We start from the raw sequence: 26699 nt of genomic DNA on the forward strand, positions 1-26699 counted from the left end.
TAATTAGTATTTTTTTGTAGTGTTTTGGTGACAGAAAAAATTTGTCGCTAATCCGTCGCTACTTAGCGACGGATTTAGCGAGGGAAATATTTTCGTCGCTACTATTGCAAATATTTTGAATGTTAGCGACAAATAGTTTTCCGTCGCTAATCCGTTGCAAATTTGCGACGAAAAAAATCTGTCGCAAATATCCGTCGCTAATTAGCATTTTTCTTGTAGTGCATGGGGTGGCTGTTGTTCTTGTAGGGGACAATCTAACCCCAACTTGCCTTTCAAAAAAAATTGTTAGTTTTTGACATTTTCTATCACCCTTAAAAAGGGCAGGAATTTTGATATTTGTAACAACCACTGCATGGTTACATGAATCGTTCTATAAGGGATGTTTGGAAGCGAGAAAGCTCCGATAGGAAAAGAAAGTTGTGTCTATGAGAAGTTTTGATACGATAATTTTTTTAAATGAAAAGTTTTCTCTTGTTTGTGTAGCATGAGAAAAAAAAATCCCGATGGGTGGTTGGTGGTGGTGATTCTGAGATTGATGGTGGTGGTGAGATGGGTGGTGGGGAGTGTAAATCATCATTTTTTCTTAGTAGGAAACATTCTTCCACCTTTATTCTAGAAAAATATTTTCTATCAAAAAGCGTACTTCTTAGAAAAACTCTCTCTGCAAAAAAAGTCGCTCTTGTTTGTAAGGATCAGAAAATTCGTATGAATTTTTTCATTTTGCATCACTGTTTTTACATCTTTCTCGCTTTCTTAGGGCATGATGGTAAGAGAGAAAAAACTCTCATAGAAAAAAAAAATTGCCTATGAGAGCTTTTGATATGTGAAGTTTTTCAAAAGAAACTTTTTAGATTGTTTGTGTAGCATGAGAAAAAGATTAAAAAATGTGAAAAAATGAGAGAGAGAGAGAGAGGAGGGTGGTGGTGAGATGGATGGTGGTGGTGATGGTGAGATGGTTGATGTTGGTGGTGCTGGTGAGGTGTAGTGAGATAGGTGGAGGAATGTAAAAACAAATTTTTTCTTAGTAAGAAACATTTCTCCACCCCCCCTCCTTCAATGGAGGAATGTTTCTTATCAAAAAAATGTACTTTTTTAGAAAAACTCTCTCAACGAAAAGGTTTCTCGTTTGGCAGGGTCGGAAAATCTGAAATGCATACATTTTTCTATGTGTTTATTCATCTTATTTATCATTAAAATTAACTTAGTTTAAATTAATAAAGCCATATAAAAGGGTATTTATTTTCTTTAGTTATTTAGTTGTATATTTTAAAAATAAGTTATAATGTGTTTTAAACATATACATATTTGTTTGTTTTTTTTAGGAAAAACATATACATATTTGTATGTCTTTATTTATTTATTTGCGGTGAAAAGATTAACATAAACATGATGTGTCTAAGCCGGGCTATATGGAGTTATTGGAGGACTGTTAATTATCCAGTACTATTAAAAACATTTTAAAAAATAAAATAATATTAAAACAATGGCCCTACGTATCAATGTTGGTGTCTTGTGTCCACTGTCTGCACATGTCCAGTCGTGTCATCAGGGACATGCTGCCAAAATGGTGCATGCTGTGACAGGTTTGAGGAAATTTTAGGACCTCATTGAAGTAGTGCTGCTCAATGCATCACAAGTCATGAAATTATTTGTGATCCTTTTTCCTTGAAGATCTATCTGACAATGCAAGTGGACTAAGATCTTAATTACTTGAACTGCTGCAGTGAGCTCTCCAACCAAAAGTTGCTGCAACTCTTCAATGGTGTACTTCTGTTGGGTCTCATTGTCAGATAGGTACCCTATAAAAAAGTCATTATTCTCAACACTGAGTTTTGGAACCATGTTTGGGCCTCAAGGAGTCCCAATTGCTTGGCCATATTGTTTTTGAGGCTTATGAACTGATTCAGTTGGGTTTTCAAATCTATCACCTGCATGTCTCAAGCAAAGTTTTCATGCTAGTTGATAATGTAAATTGTATCATAATAAAAAGAGTGCACTTTGATCACACACACAGAGAGTGGGCTACAAGCATAGTGACAAATATGGCGAGATTTATGAAAAATCTCGCGATAATATTGCGAGAAATTGCCTGAAAGTTTAAAATGGCAATTTCTTGCAAGATTTATGAAAAAACATAAATGACACAATTTAAACACGATATTTATGTTTTAAACGGCTATTTATCATGAAAAAACGGTGTGTTTTTATTTTTAAATGTCTTTTTATTAATAATTTATTATAAAAATATTTTTTGTATTTTTTACTTTATTTTTTATTGCCGGGATTTTTCGCAAAAAAACACTAGATTTATGAAAAAAATTTAAATTCTCGCAAGTTTTTGAAAAGCGAGATTTTGCTGTTTTTAACGTTTGTCACTAGCTATGGCTAAAAGTGTATCGGAGCAAATGGGTTCCAGTTCCACTTGTGTCTGATTGCATTGGATCTCAGATCTGAGGGTGTGCTCTATTGTGGGACTAGGGCTGTCAATGGGTTGGGTTTATATATACCAGGTACCCGACCCGACCTGAACCCAAATTCCTGGGTTTGAGCATGAAAAGTGCGGACCTGAATAATATTTGGGTTGACCCGAACCCGATCAGAGCAATATGCGGGCCAGGTTTGGGTTATGATTTTTGCCGGACCCAACCCCAATATTTTATATGTATTTTCAGTAAAAGTAAATTTATGAAATTATGCAGTTCTGGGTTTGGGTTTCCATTTTTGTGACCCGGCAAAACTCGAACCTGGTAATTTGAGTTCGGGTAAACCCTGATGGGTCGGGTACCCGACAAGTTAACAGCCCTATGTTGGGCTCATGCCAAATCCCTGGTTTTGCAAACAAAGGATCGAAGATCCTCGGTTTTGTTATTCTTAAAAGCCCCCTAAACACACAGGTCGCTGGCCTGATGGATGGCCAGGGGCGGTGGTAACTCCAGAGATCGGTGGATTAGAGATCTTAGGATCATCTTGGATCCAGGATTTGAGGCAATCAAATGAACCCTAAATGGGTCCACACCTTGGCCTATGTGTTTAGGATCCTATCAACAGGATCATATCAGATAAGTTAATTGTCCTGATGCTCCCTTGGAAACAAAACTGTCACATGGTGAGTTTCTTTTGATGAAAGAGCCCTTCAACCCGGGTTTGACTCTCGTCGAGTGTGTGGGTGCCTTTAATTGGTGGGCTCTGTAAGGACTTGGGTGCTGGTGACCCCAACCCTCGGGATTTACTTCGCAGGGAGGCAGGCCCATTAAGTGACCCGGTTCTTGGCGAGGGTTCCTTGTCATAAAAAAAAATTGCACAAAGATGAGCAAAAGTGAAAAGAGTATAACAGGCCTTTGTTGGTACTTTTCAATATCCCTGCACCTCCGGAGGCAAAGTTTGCTCCATATGAAAAATCAACATGAGGTTGTAAGAAGGGAGGAATGGCACTTCCTGGAATTAGGCCGAAAAAATGCATTAACGGGCTTAATTAGGAATTTTGGGTCTTAGATTCAATATGCTGGAATGTGGTCAAGATTTTGAATTTATCTTGAGAAATTGAGGCTCTGTTTGGGAGTATCGAATTGGAGGAGAGTTGTGGTTTCTCGAATGCTGTCATGTTTCTGCTGGCGGCATTGGTGTTGCCAAAACACTGCATTGAGAATGGAGTTGCAGCCGCAACACTACGTTTCAACACCATTCACAAGAGAAAGTTTTTGGCAACTCCATCCTCTACACCACATTTTAGCAAAACCATATTTCGGCAACACATGGAAATGGTGTTTTCTTCTCAATGCAAAGCTCTCAAAAAGTGCAGGTAATGTTGGGGATAAAGCAGACGTACTGGGTCTCCCCACAAGTGTGAATCGATGAAACAATACAACGATGACAGTGGAAGAAATAAAATCAAACCAACAACGAAAACAAAAACAACACACAATAATTTACGTGGTTTACTCTCAACTGAGGTACGTCCACGGTGATCGATAGGTCGGCACCTTCCACTATCTTCAAACAAATATTACAAAGTGGTCAAAAGGCATAAGTCTTACAAACACACAAGGTGTGACAAAAAATGAACAAGAGGATATACCTCACTGAAGAACAAATAACAAATGATCTGAAGAACCAGCTTGACGAAGTTGTCCTGAAAGAAGTGTAGCAGCACTTTTTGCTTTGTTCTCTCTGCACTCTTTCGGTGTTCTAAAAGTATTTTTCACACTCTCTCTATAATATTCTGCTTTTTCGCTCACTCTATCTCACTTTTTCCTCTCGTCCAACAACCCTTTAAATAGGAGACGTGACCTACATTAAATGCGGAAGACTGAACGTCTTGCACAACTTATGAAGCACCTGAAGCGCCTTATCACAAATCGCTATCCAGGGAGCATTGCAAATCGCTATCCAGCGATACCCACAAATCACTTTCCAATGATGCCACAAATCGCTATCCAGCGATATCACAAATCGACTTCCAGTTGAAGCCACAAATCGCTATCTCAGCGATACTACAAATTCGACTTACGCAGCTCAAAGCAGTAACCACAAATCGTCATCGACAAATCGTTGATTCTCAAACTCTGAACAGCTAGATCGTCATTCAGTTGAGAGGCCGGACTTCTACAAATCGTTATCCAGCGAATACTCCAAATCGCTATGCAGCAAATACGAAAAACGTTCTCGAGAAGATCAAGCATCGTGCTTGAGAATTCTGCAACGATATTGAATGTGCATTGAACCAATGGATGTTGTCATAAATGATCTGCTATCAGACGATCCATTTCCAACACAGACGAGTCCTATAAGGAGGGAAACCCAACAGGTAATACTATACTATGAGACGTTTAAAATCTCAACTATTTCTAATATATGATTTTTAATAATTCTTTTTCATTATTTATTTATTTTTATTGTGTCTTTTGGAAATTATGTTAGAAAAAATGACCCAATATATTTTCAAAAATAATTAATTTTGTATATACATTTAACAAAGACATCAACTTACTAAACATGACCTGTAAAACTTAAACTTAATAGAGAGTACATGGGACAAACATAGTTCTGTAGCAATTGAATCCCATAGGCATAACAATAAAATCAGGAGCCACTCTGCCATCCGGGAATCGGCCGGGCAGTCACCGGAAAAAGCTGTTGTAGCCATAAGGGAAGTAGTTAGCCTTGTTGAGTTCGTAGTGTTGATGTAGTTGTTAGTTCCACAATCCACATTGGAGTCTCCAAATATGAACCCGTGTTTCCTATAAACTTTTTCATGGTACCCACCAAAATCTGTCTAGGAAAACAGAGAAAGGAAAAGAGAGAACCATCTAGACATGGTTGGTGAGAGAGAGAGAGAGAGAGATAATTCTGCAAAAGCTCTGTGAGCATGGGATTGAAAATATTGTGGAAAACCAGTCTGAGTTCAGATGTAACTGATGATCAGTTGGGCTTTATATTTATTATGAAAGCTAGGTTGGGAGGTAAATTTTGTATAGTTGGTGCCTAACCATGGGAAAGAGGTTAGATTTCTGCATGGAAGAGCATAAGGAAAAGAAAGTTTTGCCTATGAGAGTTTTTATATGAAAAGTTTTCTAAAAGAAAGGTTTTTGCTTGTTTGTGTGGCATGAGAAAAACAAAGTGGAAAAATGTGAAAAAATGAGAGAGCAGAAGAGGATGGTGGTGGGTGGTGGTGATAGTGAGATGGTGGGTGGTGGTGGTGAGTGTTAAGGAAACAGGTAAATCACAAGATTTACCACAGCAACATATAAGAAAGGTGAACAGTTTGGACTCCATCATATGCGGTAATGATAAGGATATATCAGGAAGGCCCACAACCCTAACAGGGGTCGGGTACTTGACCCGTTGGGGCTCACCTGAATGGCTGAACCCACCCAGATAACAACCGGTCAAGGCCCAATCTGGGTTAGAGTTATGTCGGATCAAGAAAATAAAAGCATAATCTGACCATTAAATAGTATTAAAAATATGTTTTTTTTTACGAAGAACCCTCGCCCAAGCCAGAAAACTCTGGGTGGGGCCTCACAACCACCCCACCTTACGTGGCTACCTCTAAAAGCTACGACCATACCATTTGGGGTTCGAACTTGCAACGTCCCAACACAAGGTGACGTGCACTAACTGCTCCTGCCGCACAAGCGTTGCCCCCCTTTGGTAAGACATTACTAATATGGATCCCAAGTATATGTCCTGATATCATATCCTTAAAAAAGTTTCCAAAACATGCCCCTTGCATGTGAAAAATGCAATTGCATCGGAATTTTGATTTGGATCCAAATTAAATCTGGCTTAAAATACTTTACAAAAATTGCATATCGGACCATATCCAATCCATTGCCCCTCTAATTAAGATTAGTATTTTCATTCTGGTATCTGGATATTAGGGTTCGGGTAAGCTTACATGCTAAATTTCAAACTGATCACGCTGACAGCCCTAAGTTATTTATCTCACGGGTGTCGGTGATATATTGAAAAAGTCGTTATTTTTTAAATTGCCATGTAATTTTTTTTCATGAATGTCAAGAAAACCAACCTCGGGATAAGAGAACTAGTTGTGCTGGCTAAATCTGTCATACTTTATGACCGCTTTCCCAATCATGTAAACCTGTCGCGCACGGAAGCAGATCAGGTCATGCTGAACATGAGCGTTTTTAATCATGCCGATATCGTGGCCGTCTGTTTGCATTTTGGATGAATGTCACGTGGTTTTGTTGACTTTTGAGCTTTTTAAAATGCAAATCGGATGGCCACGATGTCGGCATGAGCAAAAACACCCATGCCAAGCCGTACCTGTGTTTTATGGGGCCTAAGGCGGAGGAAAAAAATGAGCCCCTTATTAATAATAGGAGTTTGAGGGCAACACCTCCCAATTTTTTTTAAAGAATCAAAATAACAATAAAATGGGCTCTTAAAATTTTTATGGGCCCAAGGCCCTGAGGCCCAAGCCTCATTGGCTTCTTTACAGGTCCGGCTCTGCACGCATGTTCAGCATGACCTGATATGCTTCTGTCGCGCACTCCTTCTCCTAAGGAATCACCCTATTTATCCCTTACTCTTGTTAATGCAAGGGGTTTGACACTTATGAGAATGGAACCCTGACCACCCGTCTACTGGCCATCACTTCTATATTCTCATATTTCTTACAGTTTTACATGGTGTTGTCAGTGTCGATGCTAATTAGCATTGCAAACAGATCACATTGACCCGGGTCCAACATGTTATTTTTGTACATGAATTCTTTGAGTAAAATCCGAATAAGCATTCGGATTGGATTCAAAATCCAACCAGATTGATCTTTTTTATATGCAAATAGCTTGTTTTTGTTATGTTTTTTTCAGGTCCAGTATTACCACATGTACCGATCTGACCTTAGCTCCCCGGATCTGATTTAGATCTCAATCGGGATACTCTATTGTTTATATTTCAGATTTAGATTTGGTTCTGGCAAAATCCGGCCCGAATCTAACCCGTTTGCACCCTTAAAAAGCTAATCAGCCAATTCGTATTATATGATATCGGCCTAAAATCAATTCGTTGAGTGCCGATTCTAAGCTGGTTTTTTATACTTCAAAATTTTTAAATGTCTTGAATTTTTTCAATATTTTAATATTTTTTAAAATTTTAATGCTTTTTTATTTAAGAATGTACAAACGGCCTGCTCAGATCGATTTGGTGTAGAACCGAATCAGCCGATTCTCTGATTCAGATTTGAAACCAACCTTGACAACATAGGTTTAAATTAGGGCTGTAAATGGGTCGGATACCCAACCCATCACGGTATAACTGAACCCGCCCGAATAATAAATTGGTCACAAAAATGGAATCTCAAACTCAGTCCCACATAATTTTAGAAATTTATTTTTATTAAAAAGTACATATAAAATACTCAAGTAGGGTAGGGTCGGATACTGGGCAAAATGCTCGGGTCAGGTTCCGATCAGCACTTTCCATGCCCATACCCGGGAATTTTGGTTCGGGTCGGTTACCCGATACAAACCAGACCCGTTGGCAGCCGTAATTTTACCTATTTTATTCATGTTTCTTAGTATTTATGCGGCGATATTTTTGAGATTTTTTCGATAAAATAATTTTTTCTTATTTTATCGCGAGATTTTCCTCGCCGAGATCATTGTGACATTGAGAGCGAGAGAGAGAGAGAGAGAGAGAGACGTTCCTCATCTCCTGTTCTTCTTCTTCGTTGGATCAGGTGGGCAAATGGGGTTCTGGTTCACGACCCTCATGTTCGTGACGGCGGGCGCCCTCGCCTCCCTCCTCGTCCGCATCTGCTGCAACAGAGGCCCCTCCACCAACCTGTACGCTCTCCTCCTCCTTTCAATCTACGCTCTTTTGCTTTCATAATCACTGCTCCAATCCTTCACTGATGGAGACATACCCATTTGCTCGTTCATTATTTTGGGTTACTTTTTCCCCCATACTGAATTCATTGGGTTTTTGCCTGTAGCTTTTAGTGATTCGGTGCGACGAATCGTGAATAGCTCTTGTTTTGTTCCCTTGTGATTTCGATTCTTCTGTCGTATTTCTCTTTTCGATATGAAAGGATGGTTTTGATTGTTGGGTGCTTTTATTTGTTCTTAATTGCCTGTTTTTATTGTTGGTCTTGAAACTGTGATAACGATTCCATAGACATGAATTTTTATCGCCAATCGATCGTGTATTGTATTGCCCGCAATCTTTAAGTGTTGTATAGGATCTTGGTCTTCTTGTTGTGGGTTTCGGTCCGAACGTTGTGAAGGTTTCTGATATTTCAGCATCACTGTGTATCCAATCTGTTGAAATATGTATCATTTTCAATCCGTTCTGGTAGGTTTTTAGTGCTTAGTGATCTTGTATTCGCTGATGATAGGAAGTGAGTCATTGATGTTGACAATTTCAATAGATTAGATCTTGTTTTGTATGGGATGGCGTGTAGAGCATTGTTTAGATCGTTTTGTGCGGCAGTCAAAAGAAAATTAGCGTAAAATGTAACATTATTACCATCAATTTTGTTGAGAACTAATGGTTGTGAACGTCGATAGGAAAAGAATAGGTTGTGATCAGAGTTAAGAAGTGCACTTTAGTGGCAAGCTGATATCTCTAGACAATAATCTTTTGCGATGTAAGACACAGATTGAAACTTGTTGGATCAACAGGAAGTGAACTCCGGATTCCTCCTCATAGAGGGGAGAAACAAATTCTTCTTTGGATTGCTTTCATCTATACTTTACATGACCACATTTAAATAATTTTGCCATGCATCCTGAGCTGTCTCCGGGCTACATTTTCTTTTGCATCATTCATGTGTTTTGTCTCTTCATGCTTTCATGTTTCCAGCTTTCAACTATTGATCTGCATATATGCTGTCCGTGGCATGCATGTAACGTCATTAATCTCAAAGATTTCTATACTAATGTATTTGCTTTCTTCATTTCTTTGTATCTTTCGTGCATCGTTGCTGACAGTTTGATGTTGCCACATAAAAGGGCAATGTGAAGATCCTTTTTTCCTCATGCATTATTGCTGTTAACATGTTGATATTATAAATACTAGATATTTAGCAGCCCATCTATATGGCCGAGCCTAGCTAAATTCTGTTTAAATTATTACTTTTATGACAAATAAATAGATGAAGACATACAAATACATGTGTTTAAAGTACATTATACCTTATTTTTAAAATACAGTCTGTCCATGAAACGGGCTTTAATAATGAAAATTAGCTGAAACTCCCAGAGTTTTTGGCAAAAAAAAAAACCTGCACTTATGGTAGGAGGCTGGGATAAAGATTTGGTTACTCTTGTTGGGGTTGCAATTTGCAATTTAAAGTCTTTTTTATCTATTCGACCAGGCATCCTCGATTCCAGCCATCATTTACAAGCAAATTGGTTAATACATCCATAAATTGCTGAAACAGATTGGAGAGGCAAGTATGTTAAGAAAACAATCTAGAAAAGAACCATTAACATCAAAATGATCGTGATCAATGCATTCTTATTGGGCCTAACCAGGAGTTCCTACATCAAAGAAATGATGCCTTTGCACATGCCACTCACAAGAACAAGAATCCTTCTTGACTCATTTGTGGTGATGATCAGAACCTATGTCACATGGGTGCGGGTGCAGGTGCGGGTGCGGGTGCGGGTGCGGGGGTGCGGCAAAAATATAAAAAAGTATATATATTAAATTTTTAAGTTTTAACAGTTAACAACAATAACACTAATGAAATAAAAAACAATTATCGTAATATCATCAAATCAATTCATCATTATGCATGCAATAAATCAAATTAACAATCTACAATTCTATTCTACATCATAAAAACTAACACCACAATTAAATCAACCTAAATATATTATAGAAACAATCAAATAAATAAAGCAGAAAGGAAGTAAATTATACAGTATACTAACAAAAGAAGCAAAAAATGCATCCTACACAATATATATGACGATGAGGTAATAGATCCTAATAATTTTTTGCTTCATCATCAAATGCATCATAAGAAGTAAGATTGGGCTCAGATAAATCCATGTTTGTAATGTTGAAATCATGCTCTCCCTCTAAGTCACACTCTTTTGGGTTTACATCCCAAAATTTGGATGATCCTTGTCTGCGTTATTAAAATTTTAAAACAATTTGAAAATGTTAAATACAAGTATATTTAAATGAAAAAACTAAGAAATAGTCAAATAACTAAGAGAGGAAATTAATACCTGTATTCATCATTGGTTCGCGAAAGTAGTCGAAGATTTGAATGAACATATACTAATTCTTCTGCACGCTTGTTGGTGAGTTTGTTTCTCTTCATGTTGTAGATTTGAGAATATGTGCTCTAATTTCTTTCACAACAGGATAAACTAGCAGACTGAGATAGCAATCTCAATGCAAGACGTTTGAGAAGAGGTGTTTCTGATTCAAATGTTGACCACCATGTAATAGGATCTATATTATCCTCTTCTCTCGCGAGTAATGCTTGTCCATATAATCTTGAAGATGCAAATTTTTCAAACTTTTGTGTGACTTGATTTAGAATATGTGATTCTAGATAAAGTCTTGTCATACACATATTTCTATGCTTTGATAGCTCTGGGTCTAAATTTGGAGGGACATGACCAATGCCACCTTCCTGCCACTTTTTTGCTTAATATTTTAGATTAAGAGAATGTGTCATGTAATGCAAAGGAGTGATGCTCTTATCCCATCTTCTGACTAAAATTGAATGAATATGGTTAAAAAATTCTGAATCACCCAATGCAGGATTTTTTTCTTCATACTTGAAAACTACAACTTTATTTTTTCAATCATATTATCCCTCATTTCATAAACTTTGTAAAGCATGGGCTCATCCTTATCAACTTCTCTCAACATTTCTCAAATAAGTTGCGTAAATTGAAAAAATATACGACTCTGTCTCAAAATTCATCATCAACAATGAATTTCTTAATTTCTTGAGTCTTGACATCATCATCATCATGATAGAATGTCCAATTTTCATCAATCACTATACTAACCAAAACATTCTTCACTTCGTTAATCTTCTTCACCTTCATAATGATGGACGCAAAATGTGTTTCAACCATGGTTGCCAGTTGAGGAAGCGGGAATGGGAAGCGATACGGGAAGCGAGGCACTTTCAAAATTTTAGGAAGCGGGAAGCGTGGGACCACTTAGGATCGAGTCGGGAATCGTCTCGGAAGCGACCTAGGAAGCGAGGGGAAAGCGAAAAAAAATAAAAAATAAAAAATACAAAAAAATTAAAAAAAAATAGGGAAGCATGGGGGAAGCGCGGGGGAAGCATGATGGGAAGCGTGTTTCCCATTTAAAAGTGGTGCTTCCCCGCACACTTCGAAAGTGCGACGTTTCGCGCTTCAGGGAAGCGCGCTTCCCCTTTTACGTAGGCGCTTCCAGTAACTTTGGTTTCAACGACCTTCAATAATTTTATGTTAAAATGCCTATTAAATATAGCATTAGCATGATGATGTTGACAACAAAATTCGTAATGCTTTTGACATTTTTTTCTAATTCATCAATCGATGAACATAAAACATATGTTGGTGAATTTTCTTCTTCTTTGGGATTGCAGATGCTCTTACGGGACAGATTCAAGTTGTGTGCTACACAGGGAGTCCAAAAAATATGAGCATACTCACTCTCCAAACTCAATGCTACACTTTTACAAACTAGAGCGTTGTCTGTGATGATTTATACTATTTTCTGATCACCCACTTCTTTTATTACTCCTATAAATAACCCCTTCAAATACTCAACATTTTTATATTCCCTAGATGCATCAACTGCTTTCAAGAATATTGGGTCACTGAGCGAAGAAGCAATGAAATTCATTAGTAGACGCCTTTGAATATCTATCCACCCATCAGAAACAATGGAAACTCCATTTTGCTCCCATGAATATTTTTTAATCTCTAGCAATCGCTCAACATTTGCTCTCTCTTCTGCAAGATGTGTGGTTCGTAGTTTTTCTGAGCTTGAAGGTACATAGTCACTCAAATTACAATTTGCCAAAGAAGTAACTAAATCCTTCCAATAAGGATTTCTAGCTGCATTAAATGGGAGTGAACTAGAATAAAAATACCTCCTTACTTTTCTATCAATCTCCTCCCTTTCATATGTATTGAATGTTGATCGTATTGTTCCTCTTCCTCTACCTCTTACATCCACTTTTCTTTTCTTTTTTAGCATCTTCGTAGTGGCTTAAAAATTGCACACTAATTGCATAAGAATCACTCATTGTCTTCCTCTTTTTCATATTCTTCTTATATTTTCTTGTATTGTTTTTGTATTGCCTCATCAACTCTTCTGCATCCTGAAATGTCATGTTGTGGTATCTTCAACAAATGAGCCTTAACTCTTATGTAAGACCTAACAAAATCTCTTTCACAGAGCTTGTATCGAAATCTCTTATTTTCACCACCTCTTCCAGTTTTTTCAAGCTTCTCTATTTGTACCCATAGTGGCCCTCCATCATCACTCTCACTACAACTATCAGTAACACTAGCAGCAGAACTCACACGTGTTGATGAGGATAACGCAAGTCCTTTTCCTTTATCCGTCATTTTTGTCTTGAAAATACAAAAAAAAATTATATTAAAATCAATTATGCACACAATCAAGATTTATAATATTGAGTGCAAGGTCAATAACATATACAATAAGTTCTAAAAAATATAGTAGTAGTACGTAAAAATAAATACCGAAAGGTACGAGAAAAATATATAACAATAACATTAATTATTAATGCAAAGTGAACACTCCTAAGCATGGGATTATAAAATATATATACAAGTGTAGAGTTTGCACTTTGCAGACACATTTTTCACTTAACATGCATTAAATTAGGTATCTTTAGTTTTATGTTTAAATGGGTTTCTAAAGAGATCCAATTAAAATTAAGAGTCTATTGTAGCAAAACTTTGTCATAAAAAATCAAATGTTTTGGTTGAATTAATTCAATATCAAAGCATATTTTCTAGCAACAAGCCATGATAAATGCATTTACAATACATGCATGTTCGGATTTAGCCTAAATCCGATACTATGCAACAATCTCTCTCTCTCTCTCTCTCTCTCTCTCTCTCTCTCTCTCTCTCTCTCTCTCTCTCTCTCTTTGTTTGTTTCCTAAATCATTTAGGAAAAACACCAACAACTATGCTTTCTTTTTAAAGGAATCCGAATATATATATATATAAGAACTGCACATATTAGGCCAGATAGAAATTTGAAAATTAACTAAACACTAACCAGACAATAAAAATTGTTTCTGTTAACCAAGATCTATTAAGTTCACCACATAATGCATTGTAACTCTTATTCAAGAAGTAAAACCAGAAAATCTGAATTTTAAATAAATGTGTTTGTTACATTTAAAAAGAACTAATTTGATCAAAACCATAAAAAATCTCAAATCTGAACAAGAAACTGTGAAAGCTCTATCTCAATCTGACCAAAGCTGACAGATTGTGAAGTGAGAGTGAGAGACAGAGCGAGCGAGAGATGGAGAGAGAGGGATTGAAGGAGAAAGTTCAGGAGAGAGCGAGAGTAAGTGAGAGATGGAGAGAGTGAGAGTAAGTAAGAGATGGAGAGAGCGAGTGAGAGAGAGAGATAGAAAAAGCAAGAGAAGAGAGAGAGATAATGAGAGACAGAGAGAAGAGAGACAAAGCGATTGAGAGAGAGGATGTAGTGATACGTACCTGAGGATACCCTTCGCGGCTTCGTCGTCTTCAGGAGGAGAGGTTGTCGCCGGAGTCGGGGTCGGGAGGAGAGGTCGGCGGTGGCGGCGGACTCAGGAGGATTGGTCGGGAGGAGAGGAAGGCAGGATTAGGGCAAAAAAAAATTGCCCTAATCCTCCTCTCCTCAGCTCATTTCATCTGGCATTTTTTTAAGGTCAAAAAGTTGGACATAAATGATCCTGGGTGCATTGACCGCACCCAGGGTTGGGTTGACCGCACTGGGTGCCGTACCCGCGTGCGCACACACATCACGTCGCGTCGACGCGGGTGCAGCACCTGGTTGGCCGAATCCATCAGAACATAGTGCAGGCCACAATATTTATATGTTGTGGGATCCTTCAAGTCAAGACATATGAACTCAATAGGATGCCCAAGACTGGATTACTATCTGCAAACACAATTAATCAAAGTTAAGCAAGCCATAATTAGGATGTTCTTTTGTAGCAAGGATTGTGAGTGTGACTAATATCTTAGGCATAATGCAAGGCTCAGATATGATAAGTGTTAAGCAAGCCATAACTAGGATGCTCTTTGAATGCAGTGCCTTGACACAGGAAAAAAAATTCATTGGAACAAACACTGGTATTACGGTATTACCTCGTTCACAAGCAACAATCCATCCCTTAACTTTGATGGGTGGGACTTCACTGATTAGCTCCATTAGGGATTTTCTACTAGTGTCCTGCATGAGTTACACCATTTAGATATTGTTATGTGAAGGATACACGATAGCAAGAAAATCCAGTTGCTAATCACAGTTTAACTGAATATACACATCCACAAAGTTATGGTTCTTCTCAAGAATGAAAGTTTACAAGAATATATAACAGAAACATGAAAGATTTACAAACAAGAATACAAGACAAAACCTATGTAAATCGTAACATGGCAAGTTTCCATGTGAGAACTTGCACTATCTTTGACAGTGTGTATCATTTGAGGACCTTTCCAAAATATATTCATCATCACCTTTGATATCCTTCCGTTGAGAGAGAGACGTAGAGGGCGGACAGCTATGTCACAGGGATTCGGCTAGCAGGGTGCCGCACCCGCGTTGATGTGACACGACGCGGGTGCGGCACCGGATGCGGTCAACCCGACCCTGGGTGCGGTCAACGCACTCAGGGTCATTTTGGTTCAATTTTTCGGACTTAAAAAAAATTTGCCAAGAAATTTTTTTTTGCCCTATATGTCACAGGGATTCTCCAACTAGGTGCCGCACCCGATGCGGTCAACCTGACCCTGGGTGCAGTCAACGCACCCAGGGTCATTTATGTCCAACTTTTGGACTTTATATATATATATATATATATATATATATATATATATATATATATATATATATATATATAATTTTTTATATTTTTTCCGCACCCCAGCACCCGGGTTTTTTGGAAGTGCCGCATCCCCGCACTCGCACCCGCACCCATGTGACATAGGCGGACAGGGAGAGAGAGATGTGGAGAAGGTTAACTTTATTGTATATACCTACTTAAATGGCACTTCTATTGTTTGGAAAATTACACAAGTGCCCTGTAACACTTGGTTTTTTGTGGGAAAAATACAAATGTCTTGACGAATTTCATAATTACATGTCGAAAGAACATGGCATCAGAGTCATTTAAAAAAATTGTAAAGGATCAAAATTTTGGCATTTAATGCCCCTGCTTCTACTTTTATATATTGTATGAAACATGGGATAAAGCATGAATAAGGGAAAGCTTGGCGATGAATAGCAGTCAAAGTCAGAAAAAGGAAAAAAGAAAAAGATGTGAATCGTATGGCATCTAATATAGCAAAACATAACAGTACAGTATATAGCAAAGATGCTTATTTGTCATTATTTATGACATCTAAAGATTCCAACTGCATGCTGAGGTTGGTAGGTTAGACTGGGACTAAACTTATGGATTTTTGGAATTCAGCTGAACTTTGATAGTATTTTGTTTTCGGTGCAGATTTATGAAATTCTTTGTAGTTAGCATTGAAAGTTACCATCTTTTCTGCTAAGAATTCGACACATGCTCTGTTCAGATTCCTTTCATAAACTATATTTTATATGTGACTGTCATTCCATGATTCTTTGTTGTGAAATGCTTCTAAGCCACCATCTTCACTTGTAGGTCTTATATATTGTTTGCAAATTGGTGTAACATCTTAATGTGGTTTTATGTGAAGTGCACAAGTAGTCATTGTGGGTTTTTGTAAATTTGAAGATTTCATTTGTATGTGTGTGTGTGCACACTCACATGCGCTTGCTTCCATGTATGTGTGTGTGTGTGTGTGCACGCGTGCATGTGCATTGTCTAGATTCAACAATCATGAGTGTCACTGTTAGTTTCCCCTGATTTCTCTGTTGGTGAATGATTTTGTGGTCTCTATCTGTGGCTATTATAATTTATTTGTTCATGTTCTGAGTACCATCTGGAAACAGATTGCCATTTTTCATATGTAAAATCCATCTTCATCAATATTAGGGGTTGTCTTTCCTGGCATCTGTATGAGCTGTTTGTCCTTGCTACATCTCCTCGAACTTCTCATGTGACCCAGAAATAACTTTCTTTAATATTATAAATTGATTTTACATGATTGATTGATGCTTGCAGGTTACACTTTACGATGGTGATTACGACAACAGTTTGTTGTTGGATGATGTGAGTTGCCTTTTTTTTATATGATTGTCAAACACACACACACACACTTATGTACTATGTACATTATATACAAATAAAAACTTTATGCTCATCCTATGTTACCTGTATCTGCTTCAAATGCTTAAGCTTTTTTTCTTTCCCTTTTTCATTTCCATCATAAATTTTTAATTTGTTCTTGAACATTTTGACTATTGGCCATTAATGTAGCATTTTATAGTAGACAGCATACAAGTTTGAAACAATTTATAAACTAAAGAAGTTCCATCCTATCAAAGGTCACTGTGGCTCTACTTAATAACTCTTTTGATCAATTCTATTAACATTGTAGAAGCATGCACACGTTGCGAACCTTGGTTCACAGTATTTGTATTATTTATCTGCAGTCTCCAATATCATGCATGTTAACTTTATAAATCTCAAAAGTTGGTATACTGTTGTACTTGCATCCTTCATCCCTTTGAATCTTCCATGCATTGTCATTGACCAGTTGATGTTGCCAGATAAAAGAAGCAAGTGTGAAGATCTTTTTTGCTTCCTCATGCATTGTTGTCGTTAACAAGTTGGTATTGCCAATAAACTTGGGGTGCAATGCCTGAAAGAAAAAGAAAGCTAGATTCCTATAGCAAATTTCCTTTCTATTATAGGTGTACTGAGTTGCATAATTTTGCAGAATACTCAAGGGGTGTTAAGCTTCTTGAAGGCTATACATTTAATTGTCTTCCTTCTATACCTCTTCCTGGCTTTTGTATTTCCAAGCGAACTATGCTAGGCATAATTTTCTTCTAAAATTAACCAACTGGATGTGGGCTTTTCGCCATGTTTTCTTTTTGCGAAGCCAAATATTAGGGAAAATCTAGATTTAACAAACAATGTTCATAAGCATTGAAACTTCTAAATTGAAAAGAAAGTCTGATCCTATAAACTGGTACATAGGGGTGGCAATCGGGTCGGGTTGGCGGGTCGGGTCGGCGGGTCATCATACCTCAACACGAACCCGACCCGTTTATTAAACGGGTCAGCTGTGGCAAACACGAACCCAACCCATTTATTAAACGGGTAACCCAACACGACACAGTTAACCTGTTTAATAAACGGGTCGGGTCGGGTAAACAGGTTGGTGGGCGGGTTGGCGGGTCGGGTTCAGGTAAACAGGTTGGCGGGTCGGTCGGGTAAATGGGTTGGCTGGCGGGTCGGGTAAACGGGTTGACCCACCCGCCTAACCCGTTTATTAAACGGGTCAGCCGGGTTGGCATACCCCTAACACGAACCCGACCCGTTTAATAAACGGGTTAGGCGGGTCGACCCGTTTGATAAACGGATTAGGCGGGTCGACCCGTTTACGACATGAACCTGTTTAAGCCAAACCCGAACCCGGCTAAGAAGTGGGTTGGCGGGTCGTGTCAGATTTTGCCACCACTACCGGTACATGCCAATACTGGCTGTAGGTCTTTCGATCATACAGGATGATCTTAAATCGCAAGATACTTAAATTAAATATCCAATCCATGTTGAAAATATTTCAAGAAGCAGGTGACCCTTTTCTTTCAATCATATATTAGGATGGTCTTAGAACACAAAAGCAACATACTTGGATCTCTCTATGCATAAGGAGCCTGAGTCTTCTGACAAAGTCATGCTTCAGTAAAGGATACCTCATTTCAGAAGTCTTCTCATGTTTGTACATACATGTCAATGATCCCAACTTGTGAAGTATGAAATTTATAATGTAATAACCCTCTCTTTTATGAATAAATCCCGTGATGGTGTCTCTGAGTGGAGTTGTTCTATGACCTTATTGAGCATTTTTTTCTGGATAATGGTCATGAGAAGCATGCTCCATTATGCTGACAATTGTTCCTTCTAGTAACTTAAATTCTTGGCAACATAACTGAGGCCAAAAACATGATTTCCCATTCTTACAGGTTCTGCATACAATACGTCTAGAGTTTTAGACAAATGAGGCTTGAATGCTTTTGTCCTAACATTTTTATCTATGTCGCATTGTTACGGCTGCCGACACGGGGATATGACCATTTTGCTGAAGCTCTCAATATGACTTGTATACAAGGGGGACGTGGAACAGGACTCAAAAGTGGAGTATCCATGTGATATAGAATTTTTCCCTAACATTTTCATCTTCTCTCTTTGGCAGGTGGGCCATAGTATATCTAGCACAGTTTAAACCGTTAATTGTTCCCATCCTCAATGAAGGAGAGTGAGGTGAGGACATGAGCCCCCACTGTACAATTTCCATTTTATGGAGATGTATTTCTATGCAAGTTCTCACTGCCTGGTATGACTGGGATGTATCATTCTTCTTTTGACAATCTTGCTTCACCATGAACATCATTGCCTGTTGGCAGCACCTTATACGGTTGTGTCCTCACCCTTCCATTTTGATCGATTAGTTAAGCAAATGTTTTTTTATTAGCAAGGTTTGTAACAGAAATAAATCTTAGATAATTTGTGTTGTCTGTTTCTGTGAACCATCACATTCAGAGTATTAGAGCTTTCTTTGCTGATTTCTTGCATTGCACACAAGAAAGCCTAAAATAGGCAGCTGCGGTATTATTTAGTGCAGTCTTGCTGGCATGTCACCTTGTGTTGGGACGTTGCAAGTTCAAATCCCAATGGTATCGTTATATAACTGGTAAGGGTCTGCCTAGCCCCAGCTTGCCTTAAAAAAAAAAATGGTTTTCTTAGACATTTTCCTGTGAAGATCTAAGGTGCCTGTAACAAAAATTCAAGCATTTGCTGAACTCAGGTTGCCCAAGGTTTCATTTGTTTCATTCTCATGTAAAGGAAAGGGGTCCTGTGTCAAGCTGAAGGCCCAGGATCGAATCTCTCTGCTACATGGGGCTGCTGTTGTTTTGGTAGGGTCTGCCTAACCCCAGCTTACCTTTCAAAAAAAAAACAGGCTTTACATGAGAATGGGCACGGATTCGTAGAAAATCCTCTGCCTTCTCGTATGAAAGCTTTCATAAGGGGAGGTATGAAAGGATTTACACATAAAAAGTATCAGCTGATGGGAAAAACTTGAGCCCACTTGTGCCAGCGGGGCACTTTCCCACCATGATGATTTGGTGTTTGTTTCATTCATGGTGGGAAACGATTATATCAGCTCAGCACTTTTTTATGTAAGTTGCATGAAACAAACGAGGCCTAAGTGGATAGGGCAGTACTTGGCAAGACAGTGAAATCTTGTCTTGCCCAGGATCAATTCCTATTGCAATCATATTGGTGGCTTGCCAAGTGGGTGTGGGTTAGGGTACTCTCCAGATTAACTATTTAGGAGGGGGGAGCGATTAAGTAACCCATGTTCCTAAGCTCAGGTTTCTTGTCATTACAAAAAATGATAATAACTCAAGCATTTGGTACCTTCTTGAAGGCCGGATTGAGTACTTAAGATGAAAATAAAGTATTGTTCAACGCTGATATTTCTAAAATCAGGGAAAACGAAATGTGTTCCCGTATTCTGCAAATTGGGACATGCACTAATTAATTGGTTATCAGGCTACTGGTCTCCTTGAATGTGACTATTAGTCAATTTGGTTTTAATTGATTAGTTGGCACACTACTAGTCTCCATGTATGTTAGGGGTGTCAATAGGTCGGGTGGGTTTCACCTTGACTCGACCCGTACCAAAGCCTATAGGGTCCGGGTTTGGTGATAAACAAGGTCTGACTAGAAGCCAGGTTTGGTTTGTCAAATTTCAAACTAGACCCAGGCCCAACCCGAGTTCCAACGAAGATTAGCAATTTTTCAATGTAAATTGATAAATGAATATTATTTTACTGGGTCTGGTTTATGCAATCTGTATAGGATCTGAATTTGGGTTTTTTTATGGTGGGTTCAATTGGATCCGGGTCTGAACCCAGTACTAGCATCTCAAATCAAATCTGGGTTTGGTCCCACTTGAATCAGACCCATTGGCACTCCTAATGTATGGGACCACGAGGCTGGGGCAATTGTCCCTTTGAAAGTGTTGCTGTTTTTCTTTATGACGAGGAACCATTCTAGGGACAAGGGTCACTTAATAAGCCCGCCCTCTTAGAAGTAAACCTTGGATTTATTGAACCCCATGTGGCCATGCCTTCTAGACTAGGAATGGCAGTGAACCGGGGTGGGGGCAGGGAATAAGGTCTCTCCCTGCCCCCCGGCCCGTCTCAAAATCCTGCCCTCCATTCCCGCACGGGTCTTGATTTTAACCTCCATCATGTCCTTCATCCTCGGTCCAAATGGGGTGGGGCTCCGTTTTCCGTCGGACTGCCATCCCTAAAGAAGGATTGGGGACGATGCAGGGTGGGGCAAGGCGGGGATTGGATGCGGGGCGGGGAAAAGCATAAGTTCATCCCCACCTCCATCCCTGCATGGGTTTTGATTTTAACCTCTATCCCTATTTCATATCCTCCATCCCGGTCTAAATGGGGCGAGGCAGGGCGGGGCTCCATTTTCTGCCGGTCCACTGTCATCTCTAAGAGGGACTGACCAAAGAAAGTGGTGGGATACATCATGAAAGCAATGTGATTTGATCTTATCTTGAACATCTTTGCACACCTCCTACTAGCCAGGTGTGCTCAACCCATGGGGGCTGAAAGTGGTCGACTCAAATGGGGGTATGGTGAAATGAATATATATATATATATATATATATTGCCAAATTTGACTTCGCTTAATTGAACCTGATAATTCAATAATCAGATGAAGATATAAATTTGGTGTTTTGCTATTGAATCTTACATATATTCTGATTTGATGGATATTTAAACACAATTATATGCAAAAGATCAGATTTGGTATCACTTTTTACCATTCAAATCTGAATATTAATCCAAATCGGTTCAGCTAACATCTGATTAGCTACATCCCAACCAAGTCCCAACAGTTTACATCCCTCATCTCCTCCATGTCAAGGAGAATATACAAACAAAGCAGCACAATCTCATCATCATTTTCATTAAGCAATTGGGTGCTTGCTTGGGGGAAGGATGGTGGAAAATAGGGATGGCAGTCGACCGGGGGAAAGCGGGGCCCCGCCCTGCCTCGCCCCGTTTGGACCAAGGATGAAGGGTATGACACGGGGATGGACTTACGCTTTTCCCCGCCCCGCCCCATCCCCACCATGATCCCCGCCCCGCCCCACCCCATCCCCAGTCCTTTTAAAGGATGTCAATAGACTACGGGGAAACGGGGGCCCGCCCTGCCTCATCCCCGTTTGAACCGGGAATGGAGGACATAAAACGGGGATGAAGGCGGGGGTGGATGTTAAAATCCATCCCCGTGCAGGGATGGAGGTTCTAATCTTCAGACGGGGCGGGGGTGGAGACCCTGACCCCGGTCCATTGCCATCCCTAGTGGAAAAGGTATAAAGGAGACCCACAAAGCAGTACAAGCCAAAAATGAGTGTGCATAAAGCTAGGAACTTCGGGTTACCCCTCCAAGGGTGCACTTGTAACATAGACTAAGGATAACTGATCCCCTTCAATCTATTAATCAGACCAAACCATACTCTGCAAGAAAACTCTTGGCAACCAACTAGGCCACCACCTATAAAAAACCAAACAGAGCATACACACGTTGCAAAATCAGAAGACAATATAGATTTCCATTAAACAAACTTGAGAAAAGAAGAAGAAAATTTTTGAAGGCTGGTATGGGCTCAAATCAGTCTGCTCCTACACCAAAAACCCTTGAATACCAACCAAAGTCACAGTGGGTTCAAGATGATGAAAATAACATTCTGCAAGTTGAGCTCCCAGGTATTCTAACTGATTTCCCCATCTTTAATCTTATATTCTCATTTAATATGATTGTAATTAATGACTGTGTTCCTCCTGACTGATTTAGTTTTTCTGCCACCTTTTAAATTCATTGCCATGTTAGTGTTTATCCCATCCTTCACATAAAAGCAGCAGGGAAAGTCATGATAAAAAACTACTTATCTTTACAAATGAGGGCTCCGTGTGGTTGGTAGGAGCTGTCATTGAACGTCTCCTTCTGGCGGGATGTTACATGATCAAACCCACAGTGGTACATTCTTCTCCTTGTGGTGTAGGGATGGTAGTGGACTGGGGGCGAAGACAAGGTCTCCACCCTCCGCCCCATCTCAAAATCCTGCCCTCCCTCCTCACACGGGTTTTGATTTTAACCTCCATCCCTGCCTATTTCACTTCTGTACATTGCCATCCCTAAAGAAGGACTGGGGCCGGGCCGGGCCAGGGCAAGGCGGGGATGGGGTGGGGCAGGGAAAAGCGTAAGTTCACCCCGCCTCAATCCCCACACGGGCTTTGATTTTAACCTCCATCCCTGTTTCATGTCCTTCATCCCCAGTCCAAACGGGGCGGGGCCCTGTTTGCTCCCAGTCCACGACATCCCTATTGTGGTGGGATGTTACATGTTCAAAACCCGAGTGGTACATTGAATAATAATAACTGGCGGGTCTGCCTAACCCCAGCTTGCCTTTCAAAAGAAAACTAGTTATCTTTATAATTTTTCTCATTCCTTGCCGCAAGGCCAAGGGCGTAGCTAGGGGGGGGGCAGGACTGGGCTGTAGCCCAGTCCTGCCTCCCGAAACAGTTAATTTTTTTTGTTTTAAAAGCCCAGCCCTGATTCCATATGAAATAGATTTTTATCCATTTTTGTAGCCCAGTTCAGTCCTAGCCCAGCCCTGACTGCAGCAAATAGTTTGATTTGTCCATATGAAATAGATTTTTATTAATAATTGTAGCCATTTTTTATTTTATCTCAAAAAAAAAATTAGGTGGCGCTGCCCCCGAACCCCTGACTATCGCACAAATAAATTTTTTTTCCTACACGCCTGTTTGCCCCCCCCCCCCCCCCCCTCACATGAATCCTAGCTACGCCCCTGAGCAAGGCTAAAGTTGGGGGGGATCCTTAATGGGCGCAAGGGAGACCTAGGGAAGTTGGGTGTAATCCCTAATGGGTGCAAGGGCGACCTAGGGTTTTAGCGAATAAACTCGATGAACAATATAGTATTTGATTAATAAAGGAGCAGTTAGTGGACGTCACCTTGTGTTGGGATGTTGCAAAGTAGTGAGACAAAGACAAGCTTTTTTTTTTTGTCAAGAGTTCGTGAAAAAAAATTTGATATATTGCAAAAACATTTTAAACCGAAATATCTTGCCATATTTTCAAAATATTTCAAGATTTCGTGTAAATATAAATATTGAGTTTTTTATCATGATATATTTTCAAAATATTGCAAGATTTTCATAAAAATGCAAACAATGTGTTTTTATCACGATCTTTACATTTTAATGACTTTTTTCATAAAATTGCTTTCATTTTATATTTTTTATTTTTTTATTCTTCATTTAAAAATCCGTTTTTTTATTTGCTTATTATTTCCAATATTTTACGAATAAAAATGCTAAAAATATAAAATCTCTCTCTCTCTCTCTCTCTCTCTCTCTCTCTCTCTCTCTCTCTCTCTCTCTCTCTCTCGAACGAAAGATACATCCCTACACATCTTTTCAAGATCTACAAGAACTCAATGCAAAGTATTCTTATCATTTTTAAACATCTTTTTTCTCGATTGTTGATAGGTAAATCTCGCTCCAACTTTTCTCATATTATAATTTTTAGTTCATTCTTGTTTGTATTTTTGTTTTTTGAAAATTTATTATTTTAATGAAACGCAGTTTTCTTATAACAGTAAGCCATTCAACTTGTTTCTTTAAGAAACAAAATTTTAATTTATCGTAACATGTTCCCTATGCCCTAAAAAAACACTCACTGATACTTGTTTGAGGCAAAAGCAGTTTCGAGTTTAAGCTTCTGGTACTGGTCCGGGTCCAGTCTAATTACCGGACCAAGCATAGGTAAAACCAGACTTGGATAAAATAACGTAAACCAAACTTGATGACTTTTTTTTAAACTTTTACATTAAAAACAAAGATGGTTTAAATTGAACTAAGGTTGAACCGGAATCTGGTATAAAATATCATAAACCATACCCAGGTTCATATGCATCTCGGACCTTGTGGGCCCGAATGGAATAGCTAATTGGACCTATATTTCACTATACCGGAACTCATGTCGTATGAGATCCTATTGACAGGCCTGTTGGCGTAAATGACCGGCCAGGTCTGAGGGTCCACACCAGTTTTGGAATCCGATCCGACTCTTTTCCTCATTAGGGATGTAACCAGTTCGGATTTAGGTCGGATGTGGCCAACACTAGATCCAACTAACTGGATGTTGGCTAAACGGATTCGGATTCTAATTCAGATGGTTAAAAGCTCACACCAATCCCATTTTTTACATTTAATTGGGTTCGGATATCCATTTGAGAAACCACCCCAAGAGCAGAGACCTAGCCGTGCTGGCTCTGCCAGACATACTTAAGGTCATTGTCCTAGCAGCGTAAAACTCCGTGGGCTTACCCATTGCAACTAGGGAGTCGACAAGATCTCGTACATTAGAATCCATGATTATGAAAAATCCATATATCCATCGGATTCATTAGCAAAAAATCAAAACCACATCTGCATTCAATTATAATCGGATATGGTTTTGGCTTACCAAACCAACAAGCACAGTCAGATTGGAACGGATAAATTCTGATCCATTGACATCCCTATCCCTCACTCATAATCTCATTAAGGGTGTCAACCGGTCGGTTTTACCTGGACCCGATCTAGACCAAACCCTATAGGGTCTGGGTATGGTGACAAATAAGAAGACCTGATTAAGACCCGGGTCTGGATCCAAAGGTCTGATTAATACATGGACCCGGGTATAGTTTGTGAAATTTTATACCAGATCTGGGCTTCACCGGAGTTCCGATTACAACCCGCAATGTTTCAATGTAAAAATGATATAAAATATTATTTTACTGAATATGGTCTAGGTCTGGTTCATGTAGTTCTTATTGGGTTCAGGTATGGTTTCTCTTATAGCGTACCCGATTAGATCCGGGTCTGGACCCGATACCATACCCAAAAATCTGGTCCCACCAAGGTCCTAACCAAACCCGACCCGTTGATACCCCCAAGTCTCATAGCTTCCTCTGCAGAATTCAAGAAGGGAGAACTCAAAGTGCAAGTAGACACCGTGGGCAACCTCAGGATCGCCGGCAAACGCCAGGCGGACGGCACAAAGCCGACCAGTTTCGAGCAATTGTTTCACGTGCCGGAGAGCTCCAAGCTTGTTGGGATCAAAGCCAGATTCCAGGAGGGAGTCCTCTACGTGATCATGCCCCTCAAGGATACCCCGCCGGAGGCGAAGGCGCCGGATACCCAGAAGAAGCCGACGACATTGGAAGCGAAGGCGCCGGATACCCCGCCGGAGCCCAAGCAACACAGAGATAACACACAGGGGGAGAGGGATCAGGAGTTCGGGAGCCAAATCAGTCTCGGCTTGAAGACTAGGACAAGGCAGATCATATTGGTTGCCGTTGGAGTCGCCGTGGTTGCCGTGGCGGTTGGTTTGTTCGTGGCGTATCGTCTCAGGGAATCGGCCGGAGAAGGAAATTAATCGGTTTGCGTGAATAAGGAAAAATCTTAAATAAAAAAAAAAAAAGATCCAAGCCCAAATCTGAAATTTGAGCAATAAGTCCAAATTGGAAATGGAGCCTCTAAACCGAAATTCAGATTGGAATATTTATGGCAATACTGGATCCGGAAAAATAGGTTGAAAACTTGTATGTTACATGTAACAAACATGAATCAATGGATTGCAATATGGATCCAAACAAAGGCCCAATGAAAATACCAACCCAAATCTGAGTTCTAATCCAAAATAGTTTGAACGTATATAACTCGGAATCAAATGTGAGAACACA

The 26699-nt window shown here is 39.4% G+C and overlaps 1 protein-coding gene across 1 annotated transcript; it reads left to right on the forward strand.

Annotated features, from left to right (window-relative positions):
- Window positions 1-8147: 8147 nt before the first annotated feature.
- Window positions 8148-19416, forward strand: LOC149811539 (V-type proton ATPase subunit e1-like). Its single transcript, XM_089993608.1, has 3 exons — window positions 8148-8309; window positions 16847-16894; window positions 19047-19416. The coding sequence occupies exons 1-3, from the start codon at window positions 8212-8214 to the stop codon at window positions 19111-19113; spliced, it is 213 nt and encodes a 70-aa protein (XP_089849734.1). The 5' UTR covers window positions 8148-8211; the 3' UTR covers window positions 19114-19416.
- The last annotated feature ends 7283 nt before the right edge of the window (window positions 19417-26699 follow it).

The sequence above is a fragment of the Nuphar pumila genome, chromosome 17 (assembly GCF_984573655.1).
Source record: "Nuphar pumila chromosome 17, dmNupPumi1.hap1.1, whole genome shotgun sequence".
Classification (NCBI taxonomy): domain Eukaryota; kingdom Viridiplantae; phylum Streptophyta; class Magnoliopsida; order Nymphaeales; family Nymphaeaceae; genus Nuphar; species Nuphar pumila.

Coding starts and splice junctions, on each gene's coding strand:
- LOC149811539 (XM_089993608.1), top strand. CDS start 8,212: ATGGGGTTCTGGTTCACGACCCTCATGTTCGTGACGGCGGGCGCCCTC. Junction 8,310..16,846: donor AGAGGCCCCTCCACCAACCT/GTACGCTCTCCT, acceptor TGATGCTTGCAG/GTTACACTTTACGATGGTGA. Junction 16,895..19,046: donor ACAGTTTGTTGTTGGATGAT/GTGAGTTGCCTT, acceptor TCTCTTTGGCAG/GTGGGCCATAGTATATCTAG.